This window comes from Cotesia typhae, unplaced genomic scaffold, assembly GCF_013202065.1.
Source record: "Cotesia typhae breed Kobodo isofemale line unplaced genomic scaffold, CoteBio_Ctyphae contig_65, whole genome shotgun sequence".
NCBI classification, from domain to species: domain Eukaryota; kingdom Metazoa; phylum Arthropoda; class Insecta; order Hymenoptera; family Braconidae; genus Cotesia; species Cotesia typhae.
In genome coordinates this window covers 2,749,790-2,775,054 of record NW_027423762.1, presented here as the reverse complement: position 1 = coordinate 2,775,054, position 25,265 = coordinate 2,749,790, and the positions used below count along the sequence as shown (strand labels likewise).

The 25,265-nt window shown below is 27.6% G+C and overlaps 1 protein-coding gene across 2 annotated transcripts in view; it reads left to right on the top strand.

Annotated features, from left to right (window-relative positions):
- Positions 1 to 24,778, top strand: part of LOC141532611 (tyrosine-protein kinase CSK) — a 36,467-nt gene extending 11,689 nt beyond the window's left edge. For both annotated transcript variants that reach the window (XM_074251041.1, XM_074251042.1), the window contains exons 3-8: positions 15,538 to 16,005; positions 18,044 to 18,697; positions 20,989 to 21,184; positions 23,914 to 24,000; positions 24,107 to 24,199; positions 24,345 to 24,778. In XM_074251041.1, the coding sequence (XP_074107142.1) occupies positions 15,578 to 16,005; positions 18,044 to 18,697; positions 20,989 to 21,184; positions 23,914 to 24,000; positions 24,107 to 24,199; positions 24,345 to 24,440 (1,554 nt within the window). In that variant the 5' untranslated portion in view covers positions 15,538 to 15,577 and the 3' untranslated portion in view covers positions 24,441 to 24,778. The remainder of the gene's footprint in view (positions 1 to 15,537; positions 16,006 to 18,043; positions 18,698 to 20,988; positions 21,185 to 23,913; positions 24,001 to 24,106; positions 24,200 to 24,344) is intronic.
- Positions 24,779 to 25,265: the final 487 nt, after the last annotated feature.

Here is a 25,265-nt window from a genome sequence, read left to right as displayed (position 1 = left end):
CTGTAATTAAATTAATCATTTTTTTTTTTTTTTGTTATTACACTTATGTAACTTTTTTTTAATGAAAGTTTTAAGACATAAAATAGAGAGTTGATGCCATACATACTAATTATTATCATATTTACTTAAATATTATTGCGAGCATTCAGTTTTTAAATTTCAATTTTTTGTTCATTCCATTTTTGATAATTAATTTGACTAATTTGCCAGAAATCAACTTATAAAAACAGTTATAAGAGTTTTTATAAAAATTGTAAGAAAGTAATTCATAGTTGCACATCTCAAAAAGTCTGAACTTTGCTTTCGTAGAATCAAGCAGTGATTTGTCAAAAAAATTCAATTTATAGAATTCACTTTAATTGATTAATTTCACACTATCGAAAAATTATTTACTAGAGAAAATTGGTATTAATAAAAAATTTAATTGAACAAATTTTTACTTAGAGGTCAATTGATCTACAGTTGAGATGTAGGAATGCAACCGTGATTAGACTATTAGAGTCGAAAGTTTTTATTGATGAATTTTTTTCTTTACAAAATTTGAACAACTTTTATTTTAATTTAAAAATTACAAATTTTGATTTTTAAATATTTGTAATTAATAGTTGAATGAAAAATATTAGCTTCGCAGAGAATTTATTAAATTTTTAAGAATTATAATATGATTTCTTGAAAGCATATCGAGAAAAAACATTTTGAAGAATTTATTCGTCTTGAATCAAGTAAGATGAATTTTTGGCTCCAAATTTTTCAAAGTGATATTTTTGGTTTAGAATTGTTTTTCTTGAATCAAGTTAAATTTTTTTATTAGCATTCTCAAATTGTCTAACTTTATTTTTCACTGAAAAAAAAATCTTGATTGACTAATTTTACCTAAAAAAAGAACCAAGAATTACGAAAAAATTCATTCAATTCAGAAATTAAGTGAAAAATGTAAGTTATAAATGTTTAATAAAATAATTTCGATGCAACATAGAAAAAATTGTTAATATCAGTCAATTACGCGTAAAGTGTACCATATATAAAATTAAATAGACAAAAGTATGTGTTTACTCTAGAATAAAAACAGCAATCTCAGTAGAGTATTATGTATTAAGTGTAACGAGTCCTTGCACTCTCTTCACGTTGATTGGTGTGTTCATTACACTCTTATGTACACTGCACATCATCATAACGCCTCGGTTGATAACCTTCACTGATCGTTAGAGAATTTAACAACATGCTGGTTGTATTATGTTATGCACTACACATTCACTGATCAAAAAAATCGTTATACTCCGCAGGCTTGTTTAATTCAATACATTACATCCATCTTAATATTACTTTTATTCATTCACCGGATGCGCTTTTCTGATTAATTAGCGAAGAGAGTTTCCGGCGGGTAATTTATACCATACCTAAAAAATTTATTTATTTACTATCTCCATTAAGTTAAAATTTTTTTTTTTTTTTTAATTCCATCCAATGAGACAGTTTATTTTCTCATAATAAAATTTCTCTAATAAAAGTTCTTTGTCATTTGTTTTCTGTGATTATAATCCTCAATACATTTATGAGTATTGTCATCGACATAAAAATGTGCATTTCAAGCATTTGTAGCTAAGCCGGGGTTTTTTATTACCATCCAAGAAAATAGTTTTATAACAAACAGAAGTAAAGTATAAAAAAGGTAGATGATACTTTGATGTAAATACTTTCACTTGCATTATTCAGCAAAGCTCGCAAAAAATCTAGACTATTCTTTTCATAGCATACTATCGTGGATTGTCTCGCAAGTACATAGACATTTGTTACATGTTATATTGTTATTATTTATTATACATATATGTAGTTTAGATGCTAGCGGCATGTGTAGTAGCTGTCAGCTAGCAGCTATAAGGGCAAAAATCTAAATGTTGGTTGGTATAAATATTCTGTTTTGTCTAGACTGGCAACAGATGGAATACGCTAGGTCATGGTACAGTTAATGTTTTACTGTTAAATATGCACACTATTTATATTACCCGTCTTGGTCTCATCTCCGACTCTACTTAGCTCGTATACAAGCTTTAATTATTCTAACTGATGAATGACAGAGCCTTGATATTAATACGCCGTATGCCATTATATTATTATATGGGAAGAGAGTCGTTAAAAAGTTGTGATACATAGATACATACATACATACATACATATGTATTATATTCAGATTTTATTATTACACTAGTCACAAAAATTAAGGGATATAAAAAAAATTCCAAATTTTTTGGTGATTTTCAGCGAGCTGTAACTCCGAGGAAAATGATCGCACAGAAAAAAAAAAAAAGCAAATTGTAGCTCCAAGTGTCTAGTTTTTAGATATGACCATGAAAATTTTTTGTCATCGTCAGGTCTGAAGAAATCCTAAGAAAACTACTGAAAAAAAATTTTTCGAAATTTTTTTTCGTCTTAAAAAAGGTCTACGGGCTTCAAAAAAATTTTTTCGATTGTTTTGTTTAAAAGCTCTTTTAGTAAATTTAATACCCTTCAATTTGACGTAATCAAAAAGCCTGTACGATAATTTGCCGCGGAGTTATCGTCAATCAAAGCAAAAAAGTTTTTTTTGACTTTGGAAATCAATAACTCTGGAAATAATGACCGTATAGGAAATCGAAGGAGGGTTTTGAAAACTACACAATATTCTCTATAAGAAAACGTAAACCGCTTTTGAAGAAAAAATTTTTTTTGAATTGAAAACTCGGACTGAAAAAGACAAAAATTCGCATAATTAAGGATATTTGGATAACTTGGTATAACTTTGGATAAAATGGATGAACGAAGGATATCGTTGGTAATTTTTTAACTTCAAAGTGTCCCCTAAAATCCCTAAGAAATGCAAAGCGCTGCGATTTTTTGTTCATAGTGCCCAGAAGCTTCAAATTCTGTGTTTTCGCAGAAATCACCATTATGAGCAATTTTGTGATTTTTATTCATTTTTCCATTGAAAAAAATTTTTTTCAAAATTCTTTATTTTTTCGATCAAAGAGATTGATTTTTCAAGAAATTTGAAAAAAAAAAATTTCAATTTTTTTCGAAAATTTTTTTCGAAATTTTCTCAATTTTTTTCGACTGTTGTTTTACCGCCGGCATTAGCGTTACCCAAAGCGTACCACGTGGAGGTTGCTCGGTCGGATTTACGCTTCTCACACACGCGCGCGCGCGCGTGTGTGTGTGTGTGTGTGTCTTTGTCTGCGTGTTTGTCTGTTTGCAGCTGCCAAATGACCTCTGTACGCACGGCAGTAACTGCTCAGTACCGTGTATTGCCACCTCTGTTCCGAATCACAGCTCGTAAACGCTCTTGCATGTTGATGCATCGTCGAATATCACGTTGCGAAATTCCTTGCCAACAACGTAACAACGCTTGAGTCAACTGATGAAGATTGTGCAGTTGCGGATAGTCTCGCCGCAATCGACGCCCAAGCATGTCCCAAACATGCTCAATTGGGTTCAAATCAGGACTCATCGCTGGATGATTAAGCGTTGTTACGTTGTTGGCGCGGAGAAAAGTTTGCGTACGAACTGCAGTGTGAGGACGAGCATTATCCTGCATCAAAATGAACCGTCTTGCCCCCATGCGTGTGCGCATAGGCAGGACGTGTGGCTCCAGAATTTTGTCGACGTACCTATCGGCAGTCAACGTCCCACGAACGATGACCAACGGGGTTCTGGTATTGAAGGACACGCCTGCCCACACCATGACTGATCCACCATTGAAAGCTGTAACTGGTCTCGTAAAACCATCCCGATCTCGTTTTCCACGACGGCGCCAAACGAGAGATCGTCTATCGCTGCCATGAAGACAAAATCGAGATTCGTCAGTCCATAATACACTGGTCCACTGTCTACGACCCCAATGGTGATGATCATGAGCATAGGCCAATCGGGCTCGGCGATGTCGTGGAGCATAGGCACGCGATTTGCGCGTCTAGCGCGTAGTCCTTGCTCTCGAAAGCGATTTCGAACCGTCGATGCCGATATGTGTTGTTGGGGAGGACGTTGTCGACGATTGCGAAATTGATGAGCGATCGTGTGGGCATGCGCAGTAGGGTTTCGACGAGCATCTCGAATGATAGCTCGATCATCACGCTCGGTAGTGATTCGTAGTCTACCTTGACCCGGACGACGATCGTAACTTTGAGTCGCGTTAAATCGGGCATAGGCCCGACTGATAACGGACTGGCTCACTCCCATAGAAGCTGCTACTTCCACCTGACTGTAGCCCTCTTGAAGGAGGGTAACAATGCGAGCCACATCTGTGGCAGCTAAATGTCGACGAGGCATATCAAAAGGTGCTTATCAAAGAAAAGCTTACATAAAATTCACGTAAGGAATTTAGGCTAAAAAGAAAACGCAAAATTCAAGTTTTGTGTGAGGAAAAGCCGAACTCCGCGGGGGTATATCAATTTGTTTTTATTGAATTTTTAAAATGAGATTTAAAACTAAGGCAGTTGTAGAGGACAAAAAAAATTGAGTTAATTTTTTTTGAAAATAGTGAAGCATTCTGAAGACGATAAAAAAAAAAATTAAAAAAAAAAATTTTTGATAAAAAAATTTCGAAAAATTTTAGAAAAAATTGAAAATTTTTTTTTTTTTTTTTTTCAAATTTCTTGAAAAATCAATCTCTTTGATCGAAAAAATAAAGAATTTTGAAAAAAAAAATTTTTTTCAATGGAAAAATGAATAAAAATCACAAAATTGCTCATAATGGTGATTTTTGCGAAAACACAGAATTTGAAGCTTCTGGGCACTATGAACAAAAAATCGCAGCGCTTTGAATTTCTTATGGATTTTAGGGGACACTTTGAAGTTAAAAATTACCAACGATATCCTTCGTTCATCCATTTTATCCAAAGTTATACCAAGTTATCCAAATATCCTTAATTATGCGAATTTTTGTCTTTTTTCAGTCCGAGTTTTCAATTCAAAAAAATTTTTTCTTCAAAAGCGGTTTACGTTTTCTTATAGAGAATATTGTGTAGTTTTCAAAACCCTCCTTCGATTTCCTATACGGTCATTATTTCCAGAGTTATTGATTTCCAAAGTCAAAAAAAACTTTTTTGATTTGATTGACGATAACTCCGCGGCAAATTATCGTACAGGCTTTTTGATTACGTCAAATTAAAGGGTATTAAATTTACTAAAAGAGCTTTTAAACGAAACAATCGAAAAAATTTTTTTGAAGCCCGTAGACCTTTTTAAGACGAAAAAAATTTCGAAAAATTTTTTTCAGTAGTTTTCTTAGGATTTCTCCAGACCTGACGATGACAAAAATTTTCATGGTCATATCTAAAAACTAGACACTTGGAGCTACAATTTGCTTTTTTTTTTTTTTCTGTGCGATCATTTTCCTCGGAGTTACAGCTCGCTGAAAATCACCAAAAAATTTGGAATTTTTTTTTATATCCCTTAATTTTTGTGACTAGTGTATATTATACTTTTTTTTTTTTTTTTACAAGTTAATGTAAGAGTTAAGAAATTACTGACTTCAAGATGTCATCATTGAGACCCTTTGCGTGTTGAGAGTAATGATAGGCGGTGCATCTTACCTACCTACACTTGGTAATTTAGCTTTTAATATGATAATGTCCCGTATAATGAGTAAATCTGTCAATTAAAATCAGCGAGCTAAAGAAGCTACTTTATTGTTTTTTTGTTTATAAAATGTTTTACAGCCGTGTTACAGATATTAATTAACGGCTCTGGAGATTTAATTTATTAATATCAATAAGTGAAAAGGTTTTGATTGATGTAAACTGTGTTGCTCATATTAAAAAGTTCTTTTAATTATAATTTAAAAAATCAAAATTTTTATGCTGAATATTGGAGGAATATTTTATGACATTGCAGTTTTATAAATTTCTTCTAAAAAAAATGAAAATCAAAAAGACTCTGACATTCGGTAGATTATTTATAAATTTCGTTCCTAGCAGAGTATTTTTTTAAAATTTCTATTTGATAACGGATAATCGGAACGGTTCTTAACATTTTTATGTGATGACTTAAAACAATTGTATAAAGTTAACGCTAAAAAATTTTTACACAAAACTTACTTAAAATGAACTCATTAAGACGCGAAGATTTAATAAGTTCTATTTAATACTTGGAATCAACTTTCCTGACGGATGGAAGGAATTTAAGTAGGCCTACAAACACTTGATTTAACATTGTATTATTATTAAAGATCAATCATCCACTCAGAAAGTTAACTTTTTTTTTTTTTTTTTTTTTTTTTTTTTTTTTTCCCAATTTTTATCTATTTAATTTCAATTACATTACTTTAAGGTTAACTTAGTTAGCTTTAAAGTTCAAACTTATGTAGGTTTAATTCAACCCTTTTATCTGTCAGAGCAATTCATGTCAAGTTTCAAGTCTAAATAGGTCTAATTAAATCCGCTGAAGCTCAATGTACGTTTTTAAAGTTAAGATTTCAGCTTGAGAATTATTTTGACGCAATAACGGTAAATTTTTGATTTTTTCCTAGAATGGCATTAAAGTTAGTAAATACTTCACAATTTTTTTAATGCAAATTATTGTAAAAAAATCCAGATGTAGAAATTTTTATAAACTATGAGTGTAAATTTTGAAAAATATTTTTTTAGTGTTGTTTTAAAATTAACAATTAGTCAAATGATTTGCAGACTTCAAAATGATTCGTATTAGATTAGAAAAATTCTTATTATTTATTTCAATTAAAGAAGTTTTCTTTGAAATGAATAAAATGGAATTTTTGTTCAAAATTTATTACCTAAATTCGTAATATTTACAAATTTTAAAATATTTAAAAAATTTGTTAAATTATGAAAAAAAAATAATACTTAAAGAATTTTATGTGCTCAATTACGAGCACTAAAAATAAAATAAATAAAAATGAAACTTTAAATATTCATAGTTAAGTAATTGTACATTGTTCAGAGATAATAACCGCAGAAAAATTTTTTATTAACACGGAAACGAGCTGATGCCAAGTAACTTGGTACTTAGTGTTTTGTTAATAAATCATAACTTTTTTCAAGGTTCTCTGTTAATTACCACACATATTAGTTAACACACTAAATTTTAAATTAACATACTTAGCACTTGAAATATTTCTTCCACAGAGCTTCAATTTGAATAATTTAAAAAATATTCTCATTCAAATTTAAAGTGATAAATTATTCTAAATAAAAAATTGTAACTACAGAAGCGTTGAAAAAAAAATATATATTTTGTAAGAATTATAATTTTAATTGAAAAAATAAATAAAAATGAACTATGGGTGAAAAAATGATGTATTTCCTCGCTTAAATTGTAAATTGTAAATAATTAATAACAAACAAGATACCGCGTACTCGTGTTAATGTCAAGAGAGGAAGATCGTGAAAGATAAGTGATTCATAATCGCTATACGCAATTGCATCACAAGGTCACGCTTAATAGCATTTAACAGGTGAATACCACAAATAATTATATTTAATAATGTACCAAGTGCTATTTAAATTATCTTCGATTTTTATTGTATGCATCTATCTACGCATATATTTTCTTAACATCTATTCCGACTGCTAGACTATTCTTATTTCGAACAGTAACATTTGATCATTTATTTTTATTGTTATTTCAAAATGCATGCCATAAAATCTGCTGAAGATTAAAATAATAAAAAACTGATTTATTTTATTGCCGTAATTTTTAATATTAAAGAATTGCAAGAGGCAAGCATGCCGAGGCGTAATTTTATTTGGATTCAAATGCATTCAATTATGACCATGAGTTTCATTTTGGCCTTGATTATCAAACGGTGATGTCATTTGTATTGAGTTTAACTAAACTGCGAGTTTGTTCATGTAATAATATATGCATTAAAGCTCGATTATATTATTATTCTCAAATATAAATATGTATTATGTATATGCACACGGTGATGGAAAATTATCATAAATATTCAAATGCAGTCGATGCACTTTGATGAAAGTTTATACATAGTTATTATTTTTGTATATAAGATTTTATCATAACACTGGAAAGCACTTTTACTCTTCAATAATTAATGTGAATTTTAGACTCGTCATTGAATAATTTTTGTTTAAATTTAAAAGTTTATTATCATCTAATTTACACAGTAAAAAATTTTGCGTCAATGCATCAAAAAATTTTGTATTAAAAATTTTTATGCTAAATATTTAACACTTTTTTGTGTTAATTTAACACAAAGAATGTTAAATTTACACATAAAACTGTTAAATATTTAACCCAAAATTTTTTGACGCAATGCAAAATTTTTACTGTGTACTAATTAAAATTGAAAATCGAAGAACTAAAAAAAAAAAGTTTGGAAAATCCAAAAGTGCACGCCTCAGAATCTCATTTTTCACAAAAAAATTAATTAAAATAAAATGTAAAAAGCAAAATAATAAAAAACAGAAAACTCTGCCATGGATGAGTGGTGCCATAACTCTAAGGTGATGAAAAAATATACAATAATAAAATGTATAGATAGATATACAAAAAAATCCACAGTCATATATTAGTTTTTTATAAATAATAATTTAACGACAATGAATTGAACGCTCATATTAACTAAGAAATTTAGCCGTGCGTCATTTTAGATAATAAAAAAAAAATTATTCCCGTACGATCATTTTTTCAACCAATTTCCCTGTCACACACACCCACCCATACACGGACGTCTAGAAAAGATTATGTTTAATGTTATAATTAACTATGTTAAACAAAAAAATTGTTATTGAAGTATATTTTATGTGCCTGACAAATTATTTGACTAGATAAAAGTGTACTCATATTAACCTGTAAGTGCGATATAAATAACAAAAAATCGATTTCAGTTTCGAGAAAACTGCTTTTTTTGAAATGTCGAGAGTAGAGAGCACAACCTCAACGCTTCGCTTATGAGGTGTGCAAAATGAAGAAAGATTTAAAAAAAAAAAAAAAATTTAGTATCGATCAATGTTTGTTGAATAAGACAAATGATTCAATAGGAATGAAAAAGTTTAAAGTTCAAAAGTCTTCATCTTAAATGCCTCTGTAATATTGAAAATCGATGAAAAGTTGTTATTGAAATGTTTAAGTGGTACAATGTACGTAAATTTATGTCTTGATTGTTGATAATTGTTTTTAATGATATTTGAAGAATATATTGAAACGTCAAAAATTTTATATTGAATATTACACGACTCATGATGGGAAGCATCAGAGTTTTACGATCAAAAAAATTTTTTTGCCTCATTTCGGCAACTATTTTCATTATTATACCATTTTTTATTTACAGATTCAAGATATTTTGCATACTATTCCCAAGATAATTTAGCGGAGATTAATGCCATACTTGTCAAAAATTTATTAAGTGCTATAGAAACAAAAAAAAAAAACGTTAAAAGAGTTTGAAGAATTTTCCTGTCCGTCCAAGATTTTCTAGGGTAGCAAAATTGTTCGTATTTTAGAAATAAATATCTTAGACTTAACTCTCTAGTGAAGAGAAAATTTAGGTATCGTGTTAATTTTTATTATAAGCTCTATCAGGATGTACAAAAAATTATTAATGGTAAATATTAAACTATATTAAACAAGATATAGAAATTTCGACAATTTTTCGTGTATGGAAATTTCAAGCTATGTCTGAAAACTTTTTTACAAGAATTTACATATTTGGAAAACTTTTAAATCAAATCCGCGGCAAAAATGAATATATTTCTCACCTTCCTTAAAATATTTAAATAATAGTTGAATAGTATAAAATTTAACAAATAAATCTTAACTCATTGGTATTTTGTCGACAGTGCCAAAGTAATAAATAATTCGATTTCCTTTATCAGCATACGAATGAAGCGAACTTTAAATGTACAGTTGCAATCGTAAATCATTGAAAAGTTACGGATACTATTGTGTGAGCCATTGAATAATTTATACACCATAAGTGCTGTTGACACGTGTTTTTGTGGTTTATTATTATTCTTCTTCTTCATCTTATCTTTTTATTTTATTCTTTAGTGTCAAAACTTTGGTGAAGTATCTTACCCAAGTCATAAATATTTTCAACCACTGCATGGCTTTAATATAATACACGCGTCTCATTCCTAAATCCTAAAAATAGACAGTTATATTTTTAATTTACCAAATTTTAAAGTCTAGCTATGTAGCGCTTTAAATTCCATTACGTAAATAATATATTCATGATAATGATAATATAGTCAGTCGCGCGTGTGCTTGTATAAAATATTGCACTTTATTGTCATAAATGACAGCCAAGGATAAACTACATTTGAATTATTCAATATTAATTTCTCTTAACAGATTTGTTGATATATTATCCATTTTATTTTAGATTTCAATTGGTATTTAATAATTAATTATTATCTCAGTTGTCGTTTTAACAAAAATATTATTTCCAGAGTCAATATTTATTTTAATTCATTGCTTGAAAATTAATAAATATTTATTGATGTAAAAAAATATTTTACATTTATTCTGATGTTTTAAAGAATTTTTAAAATAAATAAAATGTTTTTTGCAACTCGTGGTAGAACAAGACTTATTTTATTGGAAAATAATCATTAATAATTTGCTTGAATGTGAAAAAATTCAATAGTTGATAGGGAAATCTTCATAAATTTTGCAAGCATTTTTTTCTAATAAAAAAAAATGATAATAAAATAACAAAATTTGTCATTCGAGAATTTTACGAATTTAGGGAAAACTTTACTATTTTTAAGAAAGTGAAGAATTTCATTCTCTTCAATTGAAATAAGCAATAACATAAACTCAAGGTATTACCGAATTCTATCAATAATATAACAACACTCAAATTTTTGTATTGTTAAAAACAAGTTTCAAAGATATTTTAAAATAGGTTAAAGTAAAAAAAATTTTTTTTATTGTTTCTTTTTGCTGTTTTAAACCAAGCAATTTTTTGCTTTAACCAATACTATAAAATTAGCATCTTGCAGTCACTATGTGACTACCGTGACTTATGAGCTATAAATAAATAAAATTTTGCTTTATCAATTAATGACTTTTGTTAAATTGCACTGTACTTTTTTTTAACTATTGACATTTTAAAAGATATAAGTTCATCTTGATGTTACACTCATCAAGAGCTTTCATTTGAGTACCGACATGCATTTTCATATATTTTTCATATAAACATATATATAATATATATATGAATATATGAAAAAATGATGTATAAGTTTTTTAAGTTTTTTCGAGTTCTTTGACTTCGCAGACCTAATTGTAAATTAAATATTATTAATATCATTTTTGGAAACTCGTATAATTGTTGTGATGGATTTTTTTTTCATCTTCGTTGTTGTCATTTTCTTGAATTGTTATTATAAATTTAAATACAATTAAAATAATACCTTTTTTACTTGTCGTTATTCATTTATCGTTTAAAAAAAATTATTTTTTAAGTTCATACTGCAATTTTATTGAAAAATCTTGAACTGTAAAATTTTTCTCTCAAATTTTGAATAAATATGAATTTAAAGATTTTTTATTTGACGAAAATAATAATTAGTAATATTTAATAATTGAATGAAATTTCTTATCATGATTTTGAATCATCATTATTATTTTTGACAAAAAGAAGCTCCTTGATCTTGACTAGTAACCAAATAAACGCACAGAAAAAAAAAAAGATTTAGTTGAACAAAAAAAATTAATGATGATCAAGATCGTCTTTACCGAAGAAACATTTTTTCAAGTTTTTTTTTTTGCTCAAGAAAATTGGATTTTAGTTGAGATAATTTTTTTTTTCGTAAATATTTTATTGAGTTGAAAAAATATTAATATCTACTCAAAAATGAATTTATTCTGTGTTAATTTTCCTTTAAAGTTTCCAAAAAAATTTTCTAATAAGGAAATTGCTCATTTATGGGTATATCAGGACATGTATAACTATATAGCTTGGTTTGACTTGATTGGCTCAAATATAATTATTCGACTAAAAGTAATTTTGAAAATCTCTAATAGAAAGCACAGGGTCGCTGAATTGTCTTCTTAAAAGAAAATTAAATGTAAAAAATTGAATTCTAATTTAAAAATTATTTCTTTTACTAATTATCTGTAAGATTATAACAATTTTTAATCAAGTTTTTTATAAAAATTTTTTTTTACCTAAATAAGTTCAACCAAATTCAAACATCAAAATATCAAAATATACAAACAAAACAAAATTTGAAACAGTTGAGTCTTAAGTGAGGAATTATAAAATGACTACTTTTAATTAAATTTGTTGCATAATGAATAGTAATGTAAAAACATAAAAACTGTCAATAATCAATAATGAAAGTTGAAAACTAGAAAAAAAATTAATATCCTAAAGAGATAATTTTGCCATCAAATTTTAGTTTAATCTACTAGTACAACATTTTTTGTATTATTAGTCATGATCTTTGACGAACATATTTTCTAAAAAGAAAAAATAGAAAATTATTTTTTACTCATACATAGCCTGATACGGCTATAAATAACCAGATCAGGCCATACGTAAGAATTCGCCACTTATGACCTCATCATAAAATTTTTTCACGGGTTTTTTTTTTCTTCAAATAATAATAATATTGGTGTTAAAATATTCGTTCTATCAATAGAATATAAACCAGGCTTACTTTTCCATTTTATCATATTGATATCAATAAATTCTATTATATTAAATTTCTTAAAAAATACGGAAATGGGCTGGTCCCTCTTAAAATAGGCGGGTGTCTTTGTCGGTCTATTATACCTTTAACAATTTATTTTTATTTATTATTTTCCAAGCTGATAAAAATCTGGAATTGTAGGAATAAAATTCTAATCGACTAATGAAATAAAATATATTTTTTGGTAACGACATATCACCGTTGAAATAGGTCAAAGTCACTCACCATATACTTACAACTTACAACGACTGTACCAACGAGATCATGTTACGGTATATTTTGTTTTGAATAAAAACATGTTTCTCTACAAAAATTTCGGATTTAAATATAAAAAAAAATTTATCTTACAAAATTTAAGAAAAAAAAAATTTAATTGCATAAATTTATCGTGCATCAATGAAACTTCTGAAATTTCATCTAGCTGTCTATAAACAAAAAATTAATCTTATTATTTATTATCTTTTAAGTAGTATTGACAGAGGTTTAATACAATTCAATATCATTTTCTCTCCATGTTAAGATGCATTATTGAAACAATAGGTACTTGAATTAACACGTGCTTATATTATAAATTATAAATTATTTTATATATTATATGATATTAATATATGTGTATTGTATAGTCATAAGTTATAATGCTGATTAAATAGAAGAGTAATATGAGACATTCGTCGTGAGGCATTCATACAGTGGATAGACTAATATATAAGCTTATATAGTCTGCATTGAATTATTACTCACTCACTTAGATGCTCACAAGCAAGCGTCTTGTCACCCGAGAAAAGGATCATCACCCACCCACTCACTTGCATAAACTAGCTCTCTTATTATTTAAATATCCTCACCGCCTTTACGCATAAATTCTCATCATATCAACCTTCAATATGGTATAACAGCTTTTATTTATAATGCATCTCTTTGTACTCAATAAAAAATTCACTTATATTTATGAGGAAATTATGTAACAAGGAGTGAGATTATTCGTCTCGCGGAAGATTCTTGTCTGTCAAGTTGTTTATTTTATTGCACGTCTCATAAGCGAAGCGTTGAGGTTGTGCTCTACTCTCGACATTTCAAAAAAAGCAGTTTTCTCGAAATTGAAATCGATTTTTTGTTATTTATATCGCACTTACAGGTTAATATGAGTACACTTATATCTAGTCAAATAATTTATCAGGCACATAAAATATATTTCAATAACAATTTTTTTGTTTAACATAGTTAATTATAACATTAAACATAATCTTTTCTGGACGTCCGTGTATGGGTTGGGTGGGTGTGTGTGACAGGGAAATTGGTTGAAAAAATTATCGTACGGGAATAATTTTTTTTTTATTATCTAAAATGACGCACGGCTGAATTTCTTAGTTAATATGAGCGTTCAATTCATTGTCGTTAAATTATTATTTTTAAAAAACTAATATATGACTGTGGATTTTTTTGTATATCTATCTATACATTTTACTATTGTATTTTTTTTCCTCACCTTAGAGTTATGGCGCCACTAAACCATGGCAGAGTTTTCTGTCTTTTATTATTTTGCTTTTTACATTTTATTTTAATTAATTTTTTTGTGAAAAATGAGATTATGAGGCGTGCACTTTTGGATTTTCCAAACTTTTGTAGAATTTTATTTAAGTCTCCAGAGATTTTTTTATATTTATGATTGAGAATTTTTTTTTTATTTATTAATTTCTTGATAATTGTATATCGATACTCGTGAAAAGACCTGATTTATTTATATATGGTCATATCAGACTATGTATCGGAATAAAAAATGATTATTATATTTTTTTTAGTGTGTACGTTGATTAAAATTTCATAAAAATTGGTCTAGTAATTAATTAAGCTAAAAACCAATGCCAAATAAACTTTTTAAGATTGCTCGGACATAAATGCACTTTTCAAGATCAAAAGCTAATTTTTTAATATGTTATGAATTGCTATCTCATACGTCTAAATTTTTTTTTTTTTTTTTTAATAGACCTGACAAAGGTTTATCGTTAAATAAATTATTAAAAAATTGAAATTTAACATGTAGCCTATAGAGAATACAGTAAAAGATTTTGCGGCATTGCGTCAAAAAATTTTGTGTTAAAAATTCTTGAGTTAAATATTTAAGACTTTTACGTGTAGATTTAACATTTATTGTGTTAAATTAATGCAAAAAAGTGTTAAATATTTAACATAAATATTTTTAACACAAAATTTGAAAAATTTTTATTCTAAAGATTTTTTTAGCCGGGTTAAAACAAAAAAAAAAAACAGTAAGAATAGTGAGAAAATTTTCAATCAGTCGTCATTTTTTTTTAAATAAAAATTTTTTAAATTCCGTACACGCGACGATAACTACCTCCTTACTCATTAAAAAGCAATATGGGTTTTTATTTTTAGATTATCCGTTTTTGTGTTATCAAACCGACCATGGAGAGGGAAATTTTTTCTAGTGCTCTACGAGATTGTTAATAACTTTGTAATAATTAAATATTTTTTAATAAAAATTTAGGGTAAAAATCTTTAATGTACCCTCAATAAAATAAAAAAATCCGATTCCCAAATTCCTTTATTTTCACTGTCAAAAAAATTCCCAAAAATCACCTCTTTTTTTTCCGATCGTCACAGTGGTGTTCCCCCTTAAATTAAAAAATCCTTAATATAAAATTGAGATGAAATGTATGTGGCATCAATTTATTCGTGATGTGATTGGTCAAATATATCATAAGCATGAAAATATATGCAAATTCTATATTCAAGCGCGCGCTTGCGCGCGCAAATTCAAATTCTAGTTTTAGTTTTAAAAATAAATAAATTTATTTCAGCCTACTTTTATAAAAAAAGTTCAATCTAGTAATTTAAAAAATATTTTTCCTGTATTTTCCAGGTCAATAGCCGCGGCCTAATTAAAATAATCAGCAGCAGTAATGCCAACTTATCACAATGCGGGTGCTAGTTACCCAAACTTATCAGCGCTAGCTCGTCAGGGTAAAATAGACGGGAACGAGAATCACCATCACCACACAATACCCTCAAATGTAACAGCTCATTCGTTTTTGCAAAACGCCCTCCAATCGATGCAATCGATCCAATCAATTCACCACTCCATTCCTTCGATCCAGTCTAATTACAGCGGCCCGAACATGCAGCCCCATCCAGTGTCGCCGATAATGACAACAACACACTCCAGTAGTATTGTTACCACTCAAAATGTTGTTGTACCTTCTCCCACCCATATGAGTAATCCTGTCTCACCTCCGGTCATCCTTACACCCAATAATCCCACCGTCAATCCAACATCTAATAATGCCTTATCAATCAGCACGAGACACGAAGTTAAACTTAATGCTATGCCGTAAGTTATTTATTTATTTATAATTTACTCAACACTTTAGATAAGAAATTCTTTTTTTTTTTTTTTTTTTTTAATATTCCATCATTGAGAAAGTGAGAAAATTAAATCATTGACATTTTACTTTAATGCTAATTTTTATCTATCATAGTTTATGTCATTTGTAATTTGTTATTTTAATTTACATTACTTGAACACATCATTTATGACTAAATTTTCTAAAATAGAATTTATTTTTTTCTTTTATCAAATTTTTCCACTCATTTACTTTCTTCTTTAATTTTCAAGTGTAGAAATTAAACAGAAAATAAATATTTAAACTTACTGAGCTAATTTTAAAAATCATAAGAGAAATTTTAAGGCATTTAAAATTAAAAAATGTGATTTGATGTATGAAAATTATTTTCTAGTAAATTTCTCTCTTAATTAAAACTAAAAAAAAATTACTCCTCAATTATAAATTGGAACTCTTGTCCCAATTCTAATAGCACTAATTTTACACGGCAATTTTAAGGATTTATTAACTAATTAATTATTATACAGAGAATTTATTAAAAAATGTTACTTGTAAAAATTAAAAAAAAATATTGATGCAATTTTGTTAAAATGTTAAAATTTTTTTTGTTGTATCAAATTTATAAAAAAGGTTGCATTAATTTTTGAAATTTATAATTACGCATTTATTAATTTTTTACCGAAAAAAAATTTTTTGCGAAGTTTTTTTGATCAATAATTTAATTAACGGATTTCTCGGAGTAAATTTCACTGTGAAAAGATTAAATAAATTAAAAAACTTCTATTTACTAAATTCTTTACAGTGTAAGAATTAAACACAAATTTTTATTTAAATTAATCATGGACGATTCTATGTTTTAAAAATGATTTTCTAAATTTTTGTTTAGACATTATTACATTCAAAAACTTTTAATAAAAGAAAAAAAGGTAATTATTCACAAGTAGGGTCAACCCCATTTTGGGCCATAATTAGGTGAAAAATTAAAATTTTCAAATATTTTTTTTTTTAATTCTACTTGTTTATGATTTAATTCTGCGCATTTATGATAAAAAAATTTCCAGTTTATCTTTTTTTGATATATTTTTTTCTGAAAAGTATATAAAAAAACGAACAATTAAAAAAAAAAAAATTAATCAATTTGATCAAAAGAAAAAAAAAATTTAACATGGTCTACACAGAAAGAAAAATTTCTTGACTGGTGAACAAAATTCTTGGCTCAAGAAAATTTGGCCGAAGTAAACATTTTTCTTGAAATTTTATTCTTGGTGGAAGTGATTTTTTCTCAATTCAAATTATCATAAATACTTGATACAATCAATTTTCATATTTGATCAAGATTTTTAGATACTTTAGGGAAGCAGCGCCACCTACTTCAACTAAGAAAAAAATTTTTTCAGTTTGAGAAAATTTTTCTCTTGAATATTTGATACCCCTTTTATATTATTTTAGCGTGGAATATATTATTTTATATTATTTTAGCGTTATTATTTGATCTTCCCATTTGACATGTTAATCAATGAAAATTTACTTCTACTAGAAATTTGAATAGCGTGCCTTAATTTTGACCAATAAGGAATCAGGTCCCATTTTTTTGCGAGTTTCGACTATTGAGTAACTTCACACTTTCATGTATTTTTATTGTAGGGATCGAGATATTTAATTTTTTTGGAGCAAGAGAGAAATTTTCTCAAGACAAGAAAATGTACTTCTATCAATAACTAAATTTTTTGGAGCAAGAGGCTAAATTTTCTCAAAACAAGATTTTATTGATTTAAATAAATTTTCTTGGATCAAAATAAATATTTCTTAAAGCAAGAAAATTAATTTTATTGAAATAAGTGAAATTTCTTGTGTCAAAAAAAAAAATTTTTTTTCGCTCAAGAAAATAATTAGGAAAAAAAATATTTTCTTGGCTCAAGTGAACCTTTTTTTCTGTGTAGCATGAGTTGACCCCACTTGTAAATTATTACCGAAAAAAAAAAAAATAATGTGAATATTTGAACTAACTGTTGATTAAAATTTCAGATGGTTTCATGGAAAAATTTCACGAGAGACCGCAGAGAGTCTTTTGCGACCCCGTGAAGATGGTCTGTTTCTAGTCAGAGAGTCGACAAACTTCCCCGGCGACTATACACTGTGTGTATCATACGCGGGACGAGTCCAGCACTACCGAGTGAAATACAAAAACAACCAGCTGACAATTGATGACGAGGTGTTCTTCGAAAACTTGGCTCTGCTGGTCGAGCATTACGAGGAGGATGCCGATGGTCTGTGTACTCAACTGACAAAACCATTGCCGAAGCAAGGCAAGCAAGATTTTTGTGTCGATCCGAAGGCCTTCGTTGAGGCCGGATGGGTCATACAGACACACGAGCTTGAATTACGCGAGTGCATCGGCAAGGGGGAGTTCGGTGACGTTCTGTTGGGCGTTTATCGCGGCGAACGCGTCGCTGTTAAAATGCTTAAAGACAACAGCGAAGCTGCGCAAAGATTCTTAGCCGAGGCTAGTCTTATGACTTCACTTATCCACGATAATTTGGTCAAACTTCTTGGCCTTGTGTTTAACAATCAACATATGTACCTGGTTACTGAGTATATGAGCAAGGGATCACTCGTTGATTATCTCAGGTCGAGAGGCCGGTTGCACGTTACCAAAAAAGATCAAATTAATTTTGCCTAGTAAGTTTTTTCTTTACACGCTTTTTATTAGCTTCACTTGTATGTATGTATGTTTGTATGTTTGTTTGTTTGTAACCGACTCCTTTGGGCACGATTTTGACCAACTTTAAACGGCCAGATTTCGTTCAAACTTCGTAAATTTATCGAGGACCGATGACAATACACTAATTTGATAAAATTATTCCATTTTTCAATTTGCAAAATAAGATTTTTGTTAATTTATATAATTTTTATCTATAGTCGATAAAGCAGGAATTTTAATCCCCAACCATTATTTTTAGTCGATTTATCTAATGTTAACAAATTTTCGAACACCAAAGAAAATTTTTAATTCAACAAAACAAATAATAGTTTAAAAAGACTAAAAAATTACGCTTTTATAAACAAACGAAAGTCAAAAGTAAAAAATAAATAATAGTTTTAAAAAATTAAAAAACACGCTTTTTATAAAAAACCAAACTAAAAAATAGAAAATAAATTTAAATTAAGAATAGTGTTAAAAATTTCAATAAATATAAATTAAAAATAGTGTGAATAAAAAAAAATTATTTCATTTTAAAAAAAGCGTAGGGTGCTTTTTAAGATATTATCAAAATGATAATCATTCTACTCATATCTGTCAATAAAATATTTATAACTATTGACACCATGCACCCCATGCTTTTTTTAAAATGAAATAATTTTTTTTTATTCACACTATTTTTAATTTATATTTATTGAAATTTTTAACACTATTCTTAATTTAAAATTATTTTCTATTTTTTAGTTTGGTTTTTTATAAAAAGCGTGTTTTTTAGTTTTTTAAGACTATTATTTATTTTTATTTATTATATCAGCTTCATTTTTGAAAAATTTAAAATTAGTCCCAATTTTGGAAAAATGTTGGTAATTATTTACAAGTGGGGTCAATCCCATTTTATTTATTTTTTTTCATTTATTTAGAAATATATGCCAAGGCAAATGTCGAATAGCAAAGTGTATACATAAATGTTTTATACAACATGTAACATAGTATCACGTAAGAAGTATAACATTTTTTGGTGAGCATTGAAATTTTATATATAATTAAAATTTAATAATTTATTTGATAAATTCAACTAGAATATTTAAAATTTTAAAGGAACAATTTAATCTTACAAATATAGTTTAATGTGACCGGCACAATTTGAAAAAGAATTTTAAACAATAATGATAATCAATGATCCTTTAGCTCGAGTTCTAGCAGATACTCGAACATTTTGTTTTTGAAAACTTCTAAGCTCTGTGAATTTAGAATTTCAGCGGGCAGATTTTTCCATAGGCGAATAGTTGATACAACAAAAGATACAATAACTGATTTCGACCAATTTTAGGCCGTAACTAGGTGAAAAATTAACATTTTTTAATTTTTAGGTAGATTTCATAGAAATCAATTTTTTACATTGGTCCTGATGTCGGAATTTTGTCGTAATATCTCTTAACTAGTAGAGTAAAGCTCAAAAATAACGTTAGTTAAAAAATTTTGAGCTCAAAAAAAAAATTAACATGGCCCAGCATGGGTTGACCTTGCTTGTAAATAATTACAAAAATTTTAAACAAAAGCCATTAAATATTTTTATATTTTTCAGATAATTTTAAAAACTTGAATCGCTTTTGTTATATTCATTGATAAATTTCAATATCTTATTTGGACTTATATCTTTTGACTTTGAAGGTTATAAAAACAATTTTTGTTTTTTAAATGACGGCTCAGTGAAATTTTTTCCAAAAATGAAGCTTCAAAATTATAAAACGTATAAAATTAAAAATTAAGTCAGCTCATTGGAAAAAATTTCAAACTTTGGATATAAATTTCTAATAATAATATAGAAGAAACCAAAACAGATTTCAGCTAAATCGTACAACTCAAGCATTATTAAAAATATATAATTTCGATAAAATAGCGTTTTAAGTTTCAGTATAACATAACTCCGTAAATATTTAATATTTTTAATGTTATTCAGTACTCCAATTTATTTCTTTTTTTCGAAATATTGAAAATTGATTTTTTGAAATTTCTAAAGAGATTTCCTCCCTTGACTAAATTTACGCTTAAAAAAAAAAAAAAATAAAAATCTTCATTTTCCTTTATCGATTTAAAGTTTCCCTCATTATTTTCGTTATTACTGTTAGTGTTATAAACTATAATTTTCTAAATCTGCGTTATGTTGAACTTTGTAAAATGTTCCTGTTTTGTTTTTTTTCCTTTAATGTAAACTTTATCTCACAAGATTAACCAGTCTATAATGTTATTCTTTCTGTTTTATTATTAGTGATACGTGCGCTGGGATGGCTTATCTTGAATCTCGACACGTCGTACATCGTGATTTAGCAGCAAGAAATGTTCTTGTTGCTGAAGATAATTCAGCTAAAGTATCAGACTTTGGTTTGGCACGTGATGAAAACTTTTCACTTGACGGTGGTAAATTACCAATCAAATGGACTGCACCTGAGGCTCTAAAACAAAATGTAATATTTTTATTTATTATACTATACTTACAATCATCATCACTACTTTCACTTATCGCTAATTTAATTTTTTTAAAAATCAATTGTTGAAAAAAAAATTATTTTTTTAGTATTCTAAATTATATTAATATATTTCAATTCTTCTGTTAAACAAATAATAATATACTTTTAAAATTAGACGTAGTTAATTAAATTAGGCTGATAATTTTTTATAGCTTTTTTATCAAAAATATTCTATTTATAAAAGTTACACTTTCTATCAGTATACATTAGTAAAGATATGATAATATGAATCATCAGTTTCATATTAAATTAATTTTTTATAAAAACATCATTTATTAATTTCATAATTTATTTCTATATCATTGAGAGAATAAACTAAATTTTGTGACCAGGATAGTCATATAATAAAATCGGTTTTTTTTAGTGAAATTTAACGTCATTGGAAAATTTCGACTTAAATTTTTGTCTTTTCAAGGTTTCATATCATTCTCACCAATAGACAATTTATGATGATTAGTATTTATGCTGCATTCAAAAATTTTCTATCTCTAGATACATAATTAAAAAATGACTCAGTATCTTGTGAACAATTGACATTTTTAAAGATATAAGCTCATCCCGATGTTACACTCATAGAGACCTTTCATTTGAGTACCCACATCAATTTTTCATATATTTTATATATTTATATATTTCACAAATACCATATATATAATATTTAAAACTGTTGATATTTCATAATATAAAAGTTAATTTCTTAATTATTGACATTTTTTAAGATATAAACTCATTTCGATGTTATACTCATCGAGACCGTTTATTTAAGTACCCACATGGCATTTTTTTTATATATTTTATATATATATGGTATTTGTAAAATATATAAATACTAGCTGTTACCCGCCCGCTTCGCTGGGCATTTTATAAAATTGTATTTTTAGATTTAAACTTGAAAGTTAATTAGAGTATTGTTTTGACTTTCACAAATTCTAAATTTCATCGAATTAGCATATACCTTTTATCCATGGAATTATTCCAACTAATATTCATTGTAACTTTCAATGTGCAATCATTATATAATGTTTGCGTGGCTTTTTCAAAAATGAATAATAATTGACTCGAAGAAAAAAATTTGAAATGAGAATATGGAGTCTATAGGAGCTATAACTTGGAAATCAAAAATTTTTAATGTTAACACCCACCTTCGCAAACCCCTATGACATGAGTTATCGTAAAATTTGCCCATAGACTTTTTCTATATCTCTTACAGAAGATTCCTACCAAATTTAGAGTCGATAGAAGCTATAGCTTAAAAACGGGAATTTTTCATTATTAACGCCCCTGCAATCCTCTTTGGGCTAGAATATCGTAAAATTCGTTCATAAATTATTTTTTCATCACTTACAGAAAATTCCTACAAAATTTGGAGTCTGTAAGAGTTATAGCTTATAAATTAAAAATTTTGATTGTTAATACCTACCCCCGCAACCCTCTGTGAGGTGAGATATCGTAAAATTCGTTTATAGATTATTTCTACATCTCTTATAGAAGATGCCTACCAAATTTGAAGTCGATATAAGTTATAGTTTAAAAACGGAAATTTTTCATTGTTAACGCCCCCGCAACCCCCCTTGTGGGTGGAATTTTGTGAAATCCGTTCTTAGCTGACTTGGACTCGGGGAAAAGAATATGTATACCAAATTTCAAGTCTCTAGGTCTTATAATTTCCGAGATCTCGTGTTATGTCAGTGTATTTAATTTCTTTAGGTTCACACCCCCGCAACCCCCCTTGTGGGTGGAATTTCGAAAAATCCGTTCTTAGCTGACCTAGACTCGGGGAAAGGAATATGCATACCAAATTTCAAGTCTCTAGGTCTCATGGTTCCAGAGATATCGTGATGAGTGACTACATACGTGAGAATCTCTTATATATATATAGATATAAAATATATGAAAAATTGATGTGGGTACTCAAATGAAAGCTTTTGATAAGTGTAACATCGGGATGAGCTTATATCTTTAAATACGTCAATATTTAAGAAAGTACAGTGCAATTTTACAATATATAATATATATAATTAAGAAAAAACCTTGTATTTTGTGAACTATTGACATTTTTAAACATATAAGCTCATCCCGATGTTACACTCATAGAGACCTTTCATTTAAGTACCCACATCAATTTTTCATATATTTATATATTTTATATATATATATATATATATATATATATATATATATATATATATATATATATATATATATATATATATATATATATATATATATATATATATATATATATATGTATATATGAAAAATATATAAAAATGCATGTGGGTACTCAAATGAAAGCTCTTGATGAGTGTAACATCAGGATGAGCTTAGATCTTTAAAAACGTCAATCGTTAAAAAAGAACAGTGCAATTTAACAAAAGTCATTACTTAATAAAGCGAAATTTTATTTATTTATAGTTCACAAGTCACGACAGTCACATAGTGACTGCAAGGTTGCTAGTAACATAAAATTTTATTATCATTCCAAAGTAACTATTTAAATCCAGTTTTGATAACTTCCGGTCCTTATCTTCTTCTGAAAGACATCTGTACATAAATTTAGATAATTTAATCTAAAAATTAAGTTTTAATACAACATAGAGTCAGCGGTTCCTTTCATACTAAATTTTATTATTATTTTTATTTATTTATTTTTTTTTTTTTTACAGAAATTCTCAAACAAATCAGACATGTGGAGTTTCGGAATTTTACTCTGGGAAATTTACTCCTTCGGAAGAGTACCATATCCGAGAATAGTAAGTTTAATTTAAAATATAATTATAATAAGACATTAAACTAAAAACTGGTAATAGTAATTAAGATATGAGAACGTTAAAATATAAAATGAATAATATATTTCAGCCCTTGGCGGACGTTGTAAAATGTGTAGAAAAAGGATATAAAATGGAACCACCGGATGGATGTCCGTCTGAAGTTTACGACATCATGAAACAGGTATGCCTTATAAATATTAAACTTTTCTGAAACACTGTAATGTTGTAAAGCTTTAATAAAATAGCCTATACACTTGACTAAGTAATGTCTGTACAAAATGGCTATAAATTCCGCTATTTTTCTTTTCATGTTATAAAATAAAAAGGCATGGGATTTACAACCGGAGAAGAGACCAACGTTCCACGACATAAAGGTCAAACTCGGTTTTCTTAAGGCTGAGTACACCAAATATCCGAATTAATCAACTTATTCAATGCATGTAAGAAAGTCTTTAGATTTTTTTATCGTTAAAAAAACTCACCTGGTCTAAATTATTCGTTCAAATTTTTAAAATATAGAAATGAATAAATATATGTATTAGTTATAATACTCGTTAAATAATACTAATTACAGCTGAAAATAATTTGAAAGTGGGTTCATGATAATTGTCTTGATGTCTTGATATTTTGTTTTTTAAGTAAACTGGAGGATTTAATTTTTTACGACAGTATACGTCACCAATTGCTACCTATCAATTGTGCCTTCGTTCAAATAGATATTCTTAAAAAAAAAAAAAAAAAAAAAAAAAAAAATGAAAAAGTGTAAAAGCAAAAAAACATATTAATTGATTAATTAATTAATTAATTAATTAAATTCACGACCCTGAATTCATGCTCATTGAAGTAGCAATAATCGTCTCTCTAAGTCACTAATGACTGACTGAGTACGAAGGATAAATCTCACTATCTATATTCCCATTTCAACTTAATGATACAAATAATATATCGTCCGTTTAATTATGAAGTAAAAAAAAAAATTATTTAAAATACGGAGTTTACAGAGAAAATTTATCATTGATAAATGTAGAAAAAAAAAAAAAAGTAGAAATGAAGTAACTTATATATCTCAAACCTTTTTTCCTTTTTTTTATTACTATAAAATATCAGCGCACAAGACTGGTTAATAATTGTACTTTATAATTTTTTATCAATTATATAAGAGCCCATTGTTCGATGGTTTTGAAATTATTTTTAAATGCTGGAAAAATATTAATTTACTGCCTTTTTTTTTTTTTTTTTTTAATTTC